Source organism: Parus major, chromosome 1, assembly GCF_001522545.3.
Source record: "Parus major isolate Abel chromosome 1, Parus_major1.1, whole genome shotgun sequence".
NCBI lineage: Eukaryota > Metazoa > Chordata > Aves > Passeriformes > Paridae > Parus > Parus major.
In genome coordinates this window covers 60,313,090-60,321,581 of record NC_031768.1, presented here as the reverse complement: position 1 = coordinate 60,321,581, position 8,492 = coordinate 60,313,090, and the positions used below count along the sequence as shown (strand labels likewise).

Genomic DNA, 8,492 nt, shown 5'->3' with positions numbered 1-8,492 from the left:
GGGGGAAAGTGGTGGGTGCAGGGAGGCGGAGGCTGACGCGCCTGGGGGTGTGTGTGTGTTTGTGTGTCCCCCGCAGAGGATGAGATGTTCTCGGACATCTACAAGATCCGGGAGGTGGCGGACGGCCTGTGCCTCGAAGTGGAGGGGAAGGTGAGTGCCCGCCCGCCCCGAAGGAGGGAGGGAGGAAGGGTTGCCGCGGTGACTCACGGCCGGTGGGGAGGGCGGGTGGCGTCCCTGCGAAGGGCCCGAGGTGGGAGGGAGAGAAGGGAAGACCCACCTCGGCCCACTGCCTGGTGCTGCCGTGGGTGGTGCCTGAGAGAGCCCGGGTCAGCTAGGCTGAGTGTAATGGAATTTGGCTTAGGCACCGTGGGGGGAGTCGTGCTTGGTACTCATAGAATGATAGAATGCTTTGGGTTGGAATGGACATTGCAGATCATCTAGTTCCAACCTTCTTGCCTTGGGCAGTGACACCTTCCACCAGACCAGGTTGCTCAAAGCCCTATCCAGCCTGGCCTTGAACAATTCTAGAGATGGGGCATTCACAGATTCTCTGTGCAGCCTGTGCCTCCCATGTAAAGAATTTCTTCTTAATACCTACTCTAAACCTACTGTCTTTCAATTTGAACCCATTCCCCCTTCTCCTGTCACTGGGAAATTAGTGCTCAAGCTGCAGCCAGGTTCCTTGCACTGCACTGTGTCTTTGGAGTTGTGCCCTGCTGTCAGGTCATAGGTGTGTAAGAGCGGTAGCATTAAGGTTTTTTGCAGAGCCGTTAAGTTTTTTGATGTCTCTAAATCTAGATGGTCACCAGGACAGAGGGTCAAATTGATGACTCTCTAATTGGTGGCAATGCCTCTGCTGAAGGTCCTGAGGGAGATGGAACAGAAGCCACGGTCATAACTGGTGTTGACATAGTAATTAACCACCACCTTCAGGAGACCAGCTTCACAAAAGAATCCTACAAGAAGTACATCAAGGATTACATGAAAGCGTAAGTGTTGGTAGACATTTCCTTTCAGTTGGATTGCTGTGGTTTTATGTGCTTGAGATTATAAAAACAACATTGGATTTATTCCTGGTAGGCGTTAGTTCCCATACAGGTGTGAAACTGGCTGTGAGCGTCAGTGATGTCTTAGTGCTTGGCAGAACTGGAGTCCCAAAGAATGGGTGCTGGAATATTTTATGTTGATCTTGGCTGAGGTAGAGGACCTGATCACGTGCTTTGGATCTTACTTGTAACCTTGCTCTTTTCTTTTGTATTTCTCCATGCCAAACCTTCGTGTGGAAGGGACTGAGGTGGTAAAGAAAAGCTTCTGAGGCTTTTCTAGCATGACAGTGTAAACAACTAAAAAATGTGTGTGAATGGGTCTTTTTGCTAGTTCACAGTGTAATTTCTGTTGGTTGGTGTTCAGTGGGGTTACTACTGAAAGTGAAGAAGCTTTGTGATATGGGTGGGTGATAACTCTTGCTGCTGTGGAAAGGGCTTACTGATTTTTGCCTATCACTAGCCTGGTCATAAAATGACCTTGGTAGGAGTGGCAGGTGCTGTTCTGTGCTTTTACTTGGAAAATTAAGTTAAAATTTGTGGGCTTTGAGAGGAAGGTGTGGGGAAAAGCAGCAAAATCTAAGTTTGACAGGTAGCTACTCTTCCTGCTATGGGATCCTGCCAGTGATGTTATTAAACTAGAACATGTTTTCAGGACATTTTTTCTTTCTCCTTCCAGAATCAAAGCCAGACTTGAGGAACACAAGCCAGAGAGAGTAAAGCCTTTCATGACTGGGGCTGCAGAACAAATCAAACACATCCTTGCCAACTTCAAAAACTACCAGGTAAGTTTAAGTTGTCTCCTTACGGCAGTATTGATATGCTGTAATTGGTTTATTTGCTGAACAGCTTGTTGAGAATTTTGAGGGCTCCTGTTGTGAGGGTGCTAACGTGACCCTCTCTGAGAGTATTGGGGGCCCTGAGAGTCAGGGAGGAGAAACAGTCAATGACTGTTAACACTTTGGGGATCTAGTTTCAGCTGGTAATGCTTGTAGTTAGCTACATTTGTTGTTGCGGTGATTCAGAAACTGTGCAGTTAGACTTGGAAGGTGGATCACTTTGGCCCTTGCTATCTCTTACTTTGTTCATAGCAGCATGGTAAAATTACTGAATTGCAGAACGCTTTGCGTTGAAAAGCATCATCAAGTTCCAATCCCCTGCCATGGACAGGGACACCCTGCACCAGACCCAGTTGCTCAGAGCCCCATCCAACCTGCCCTCAAACACTTCCAGGGATGGAATATCCACCACAGCTTCTTTGGTCAGCCTGTGCCAGTGTCTCACCACCACAGTAAATAATTTTTTCCTAATATATAATCTAAATCTATCCTCTTGAGTTTCAAAGTCGTTCCCTATTGTCCTGTTGCAACGTGCCCCTGTCAAAAGTCCCCCTCTCAAGACTTTTTGTAGCCCCCTTTAGATACTGGAAAGTGCTGTAGGGTCTCCCTGGAGCCTCTAGGGGTGAACAAGCCCAACTCTGTGTGTCCTCATAGGAGAGGTGCTTCAGGCCTCTGACCATCTTAATTGCCTACCTGGCTTGGTCCAGCAGGTCCATGTCCTTGTGTTGGGATCCCAGCTCCAGAGCTGGATGCAGAACTCCAGGTGAGGTCTTAGTAGAGCAGAGGAACAAAATCACCTCCCCTGACCTGCTGGTCACTCCTCTTGATACATTTGGGTTTCTGGACTGCAAGCTCACAGTGTTACAGAGTTATTTGTCATCCAACACCCCAGGTCTTTCTCCTGAGAGCTGCTGTCAATCTGTTCTCGAGCCCAGCCTCTTATTTTTGCTTGGGGTTGCCCTGACCTAGGTGTAGGGCATTTCACTTGGCCAGCTGAACTTCACATGGGTCCCATGGATCCACCTCTCCAGCCTGTCAAGGTCCCTCTGGATGGCATGCCTTTCTTCTGGTGTGTTAACCATGGTGGCACTAAGATGGACAAGCTGCAGAGAAGGAAAATCCCCGTGGCTGTTCAGGGATACCTTTAAACTGAACTTGGTGATGTTGCATCGTTTGTGTGTAAAAAGTCATTCTCTCCTGGCATTAGCAAATGTCTTAGTGGCACATTCTTCTGAAGTTCTTTGTAGGGGAGAACATGAATCCAGATGGAATGGTGGCTCTCCTGGATTTCCGTGAGGACGGTGTGACCCCATATATGATTTTCTTTAAGGATGGCTTAGAAATCGAGAAATGTGTAAGTACTGAACTGAAGTGGGTGAATGAGCCAAATTACACGGTGAGCTCCTTCATCTCTTGTTCTCCTGTATCCCTGTTAAAGTTGAACAGTAGCTGCTGGTTTGAAAACTTTAAGTTTTGTGTAAGTACAGCCTGATTGGTGCTTTCATATTATACAAAGTGACTGAAACTTTGAGTACTATTCAGTTGTACTAAAGGAATATAGTGTCACTGCAGTGATTCATGGTGATTTAATGGCTAAGAAATGTAGAAGGAATGGCCCCGGTAAGATGTGTATAATTGGGAATGGGCTTAAATCATTAGATTCAAGAGCAGGTCCTCTGTAGTGGAGCACTTCTTTTGATCCCTTTTCTGGGGGTTAATTGTGAAGTACCTTGCATGGTCATGTTCCATCTTCTTTCACTTAATCTGATGTCCTTGTACAAGAACTGTCAGTTTAAATGTTGCCCTAAATTTGGAAACATAGTAATATTTGAATAAAAGGTACTTAACCTTATTCTATTTAGAATTTCCAACTCTACCTGAGCTCAGGACAGCTCCTGTGGTCTGCTTTAACTACTCTGTATTGGAATGTGGTTGCCACAGGACAGTATTTGGATCCCAGCACTTGTGGGTTTTTTGTTTGTTTGGAGACCTGTGGAATTCACTGCAGTGTGGGATCGATCACCAGTTGCTCTGCCCAGTCATTGTGGACTTGTGAAGTCTGTATGTAGACAGCTAAATTTATCTGTAAAGCCTCTCAGAGTCTTTCTGGTATGCAAGTCATGTAAAGATGAGCCAGATTCTGGTGTGGAGCAGTTGCCCAATGAAAGGAATCCTCTTAATTGGCCAGACAAACTCAGCACCTCCCACAGCCTGATGGAGGGGGGATTGATGTCTGTCCTGGCCCTGAAACAGGGGATCAGCTGGAAGGTACCTCCTGTGAGAAGCTTCTGTGCATCTCTTCTATGGGAGCACATCTTTTGGATATGTTGTTTGGATAACTCTGTCTACTTTAAGGTGGAGTAAAGGAACAGTAGCAGGGTGTTCCCATGTGCAGTAAAACCTGCTTCAGCTTCTTGGTGCAGCTGTTTTCAGAGACAGCATGTACATTGTAAGCTCTGGTACTTGTTCAGGATATGCTCCTACTTGATGAGAGGAAATCTGAACCTTGGTGTGTCAAGCAGGAAGGGTGTGAATGAGTGTTCCACCTGGCTTGTTCAGCAGCTGGTGGGTGCCAGTTGCTCTGTACAATTGTAAAAATGTTCAGCATCCTCTGATAGACCATGAGCACTTTTCCTGTTGCTCCCTGGTTTGCACTAAGATGCAAAAAGAACTTCCTTGCGCTTTCTGCCTGCCTGACTGTGGCAGCTCAGATTGAATTAGGGAATACACAAACTAGTTAGAGAAACTTGCTGTTACTGTCATGACCTTCAACTAACACTTGCTACTCTTGTTTCAGTAACAAATCAAACGGTATGGTTTTGGATCACTTGTCTTCATAGCTGGCTGCTGTTTCTTCATCGGCACAACACCAGGAATCAGCAATGTCTAACAACTGGACTGATGTCATCTTGAGCTTTATTCACTTATTTTGACCCTGATTTGGAGTGGAGGCATTGTTTTAAAAAAACAAAAAAACATCTATCATGTAGGTTGTCTAAAATAAAACTCATTTAAACTCATTCTAGGTGGTGTCGTTTGGTCTGATGTGTCTCTCAAGGTCACTCAAAGGACAGGTTGCGCCATGGATTGGGTGCTGTCAGTAGCACAGCTGGTGCTAGTGCATTACAACTGGACTGTTTCCAGACAGATTTCAGTTTGCCTGTGGCACTGGAGTGCAGAAGCAGGTTGAGGTCAGTAAGGCAAAGTCCAAGAATTGTCATAATGGAATGGACCACCTTCATCTTTTGTGACTGTGCAGAGACTTATCTCTGGAAGAGCTAAGAAGTGAATAATAAAAACGTCCCAGCATGGAATATGTGCTATTCAGGTGGAGTGCTGGCTGAGCTGCTTTGTCACATGAGTACTTGAGCCTCTTCTGAGCTGTAGAATAGTCTCCAAGATGAAGGCAGGAGGCTGGATGGGAATACTGGGGAGAGAAGGTAAAATAGCTGAGTTTTCCAACACAGCCTGGCTGTGGTACTTTGTATTTGACAGCTGTTGAGGAACATATGAACTAGAATTCAGTCAAGCTGCAGGATTTGGGGGTTTTCTGTACTTGGCCTCTTGGAGAGAAATGTTGCAATTTCTAGAGCAGCCTAGCCCTGCTCTAGACTTCTTCCAAACTGGGTGATTGCCTGTGTGTGAGACTTGCAGTGTTTGTAACTTAGTTCCTGCTGTGTGCCTTGTTGGGGAATGCATCTGTTTGACAGACCTGGAGCAAACACTGTTGCTTCCTAGGTTCTCTCTTGAGATGCAACAGTAATGAGTTCCTTGCGCTTTCTACCTGTCTGACCTCATGGCAGTTTGGATTGAATAAAGGAACACAAATTCCTTCAGAGCCCCACCTGGAGCAAGGGAGTGTCTGTTGCTGCTGACCGTGTTCCTGACCAGGGATGTTACCTTGGACTGCTAATCATTAACTTTTTTCCTGCTGCAGTGATGGCAGAGGGATAGGGAGGTTAAGGTGCCAAAAAGGGGAGGGCATGGCCCTCTTGCCAACTGTTTATCTCCTTCAGACTTTTCACATCTTTGCTGTCTTTGTGGCAGTGTTTGGCCCCTGGTGCTGGAGGGTGGAGGTGGAGGAGGGTTTCTGCAAGGGTGAGATAGATGTGGCAGCAGGCTGGGAGGAGTGAGAGACTGGAGAAGGGAGGGGAGTGTGCCTTAGTTATCTCTCAGGTTCCTGTCTGGTTAAATAAACCCTATTTTAGTTCTCTTCTGGATGAGGTACAATTTTGGTGTACCCAGCGGGGCTGAAAGGCAGGGAGACAGGTTCAAAGCCTCAAGTCTAGCTTTTGTTGCAGATGATGTGTTTATTTGGGCCAGGTAAGGATGTTGTCTTCCCGTCCCTGTTGCATCTTCATTAAAAATGGGAGCATTAAAGGAGAGGGAAACAGCTGAGAATTTTACTTCTCAGTTGAGTAAAGTTAGTGTGGGCAGGGCAGTGCTGGTATAGCTGTGCTGCCCTCAGTCTGGCTCCCACCTCCTATGAGTCAAAGTTTAAAACTCCATGTAGCTGGTATGTGGGAGTGGAAATGGCTCCTCCCCCTGCCTGGCTGGTCCTGCCAAGGCTGGGAGCCCTGGGCACCAGCCTGGAGCAAATTGCCACGTTGCACCTGTGTACAGATGCAGTGCTGCTTTGAAAAGCAGGTGTTTCAAAGCATGATGAGCACAGCCTTGCTGTTTGGTTGAATGGCAAATTGTGTGTCATCCTGTCTGTACACCAGGCTCATTGGGGTACTTAATTGCTGTGTGCAAACATTCCTAACTAGGGAGATCCGTGCTCCAAGCAGGTGTGCTTTTCTGCACCACACAGCCTCTGATGGGAAGGCTCCTTTCAGCCTGCTGCAATGAAGTACCAAGTTCAAAGGCTCCGGAGATGCTGGATTTTGTTTCTTCAGTGAGCTGCAAGAGTAGTGTTCTTGCTGCCCTCACTGCACTTCCCAAAAATGCATTGCTACCTTCAGTTTCTCAGGGAAGAGGATATGTCTTGCTGCTCTGTAGCACCAGTTCTGTCAGAAGCACCAGGGAGGGTGTGGCAGGGAAGGACTGCGGCAGTGACAAGTAAGTTGTCGCAGCTGCACTGCTGTGGTAGCTGCCTGCTGTGGAGTCAGGGTGAGGGAGAGGTGGGAGTCACTACATGCTGTGAAGGGGGAGGCCTGGTGCTGGTAAATGCACTTGTCCACAGCCCATGACGCAGTTCTGCATTGGGAAGGAAGTTGGCGTAGTTCCTCATAGCGTAATTCCTCCTCTTCTGGCCCATCTTCATCTCAAGCAGCTGTTTCTTTCCTGGGCCTGAAAAGCTGAAGTGATTTGGAAAGGAAAGACTTCATACTTCAGACAACAGCTTTGGAGTTATTAAATTCTTAGCCCTGTCTTGTTTTAAAATGTGCTTATCAGGCTTGTATCTCGCATTCCTGGAAGGATACTCTCAGTGGATTTGGGAAGGATCCAAACTGCATTTTCCCTGTGCCTTGTGGAGCAGGTTAAGCAGCTGGGTAGAAACCTTCCTTATGCTGGCTCAAGTCTCAGGCTCTCTGGGGCCAGGAGGCTGCTCCTGCACCCACTATAAGCTGGATGCTGATGGGAAGGAAGGCTGATTTGCTTATGAAGAGGAAAAAACAGCCTTCAGTTTCATACTTCTGTGGTTAAAGGAGTGATGCTTTGGGGCTGAGGGAAGCAGCTGCTGTGCTGGGCAGATGTCCTGTGGTCCCCTTGACCTGCCCTCCTACCCCACTGTTGCCCCTCAATGCCTGCTTTTTGTGTTAGTTTTGCTACCCCACCCACAAATCCACTCTATTTTTGCCCTCTGGAAGCAAACAAAAAACCCCAAACACTTTCTGTGTGCCAGTGGCTGATGTTAATGTCCGAATGCTGCTACAGCAGCATTTTGCTGCTTGGCCAGCTGCTTTGAGGAGAAAGGTGCAGACCTGGGGCTGTTCATGCAGTGCAGGGAACATGTGGTGTGCTGGAAGAGGTACTGCTGTCCCCTCTGGGGTGCCCAGCCCTGAGTTTTGCCCACTGAGCATGGGCTGGGGGTAGATGCCAGAGCCCAAGTGGGTGATGGTCTTGGAGCCTTGTGCAGCCTTCAGCTTTGCCACAAGGAGGGAGAATCTGCAAAGGGAATATTCTACATGAAAGTATGCAGGAAACACAGTTTGGTTTGATTGGTGTTGGGGTTTCTTTTTGTGAATTTATTTTTTAACTCAGTTTAGCTCACAGCCAGCAGGCAATTATGATAAGCTTAGGGCACGGTTGTTGCCAAATAAAATAAGACTAATTTTTTTTCAATTGTGGAAAAAAAATGGAAAAACAGCAATTTGCTTTCTTCCCTGTTCAAGTCTCTGGCTGTTGAACTGGCACAGGTCAGCCCACTGCAATCTTGGCAGTGTTTTCAATGACAGCCGTTCAGAGAGGATGCTTTCATTAAAGAGCAGTGGTATCTACATTGAGATACTTCTGCTGTCTCACACTCTGCTGCTTGTTTGCAGCAGATAGGATACTTCTTTCTGCTCTTGTGAACTTCCATCTGTGATTTAGTTCTGTAGCCACTTCCCTGGGGTGTCACTGCCATTGTGAGCTGGGGTGTTTTGCTCTGGACCAGGAAATCTCT

General features: G+C 47.2%; 1 protein-coding gene and 2 non-coding genes across 3 annotated transcripts; all 3 read left to right on the top strand.

Moving 5' to 3' along the window:
• The first annotated feature begins 6 nt into the window (after positions 1 to 6).
• TPT1 (tumor protein, translationally-controlled 1) lies at positions 7 to 4,902 on the top strand. The gene is made up of 5 exons (XM_015630197.1): positions 7 to 150; positions 799 to 989; positions 1,723 to 1,828; positions 3,120 to 3,236; positions 4,680 to 4,902. The coding sequence occupies exons 1-5, from the start codon at positions 85 to 87 to the stop codon at positions 4,680 to 4,682; spliced, it is 483 nt and encodes a 160-aa protein (XP_015485683.1). The 5' UTR covers positions 7 to 84; the 3' UTR covers positions 4,683 to 4,902.
• LOC117245345 lies at positions 4,485 to 4,614 on the top strand. Its single transcript, XR_004499975.1, has one exon. It is a non-coding gene; the product is annotated as a small nucleolar RNA SNORA31 (small nucleolar RNA).
• Positions 4,903 to 5,575: 673 nt separating the features above from the next.
• Positions 5,576 to 5,711, top strand: LOC117245346. Its single transcript, XR_004499976.1, has one exon. It is a non-coding gene; the product is annotated as a small nucleolar RNA SNORA31 (small nucleolar RNA).
• The last annotated feature ends 2,781 nt before the right edge of the window (positions 5,712 to 8,492 follow it).

What these genes read in the sequence shown, in the direction of transcription:
- TPT1 (XM_015630197.1), top strand. Translation starts at nt 85, where the DNA reads ATGTTCTCGGACATCTACAAGATCCGGGAGGTGGCGGACGGCCTGTGC. An exon ending in ATCAAGGATTACATGAAAGC is followed by an intron (nt 990 to 1,722) that starts GTAAGTGTTGGT and finishes TTCTCCTTCCAG; the next exon opens with AATCAAAGCCAGACTTGAGG. An exon ending in CCAACTTCAAAAACTACCAG is followed by an intron (nt 1,829 to 3,119) that starts GTAAGTTTAAGT and finishes ATTCTTCTGAAG; the next exon opens with TTCTTTGTAGGGGAGAACAT.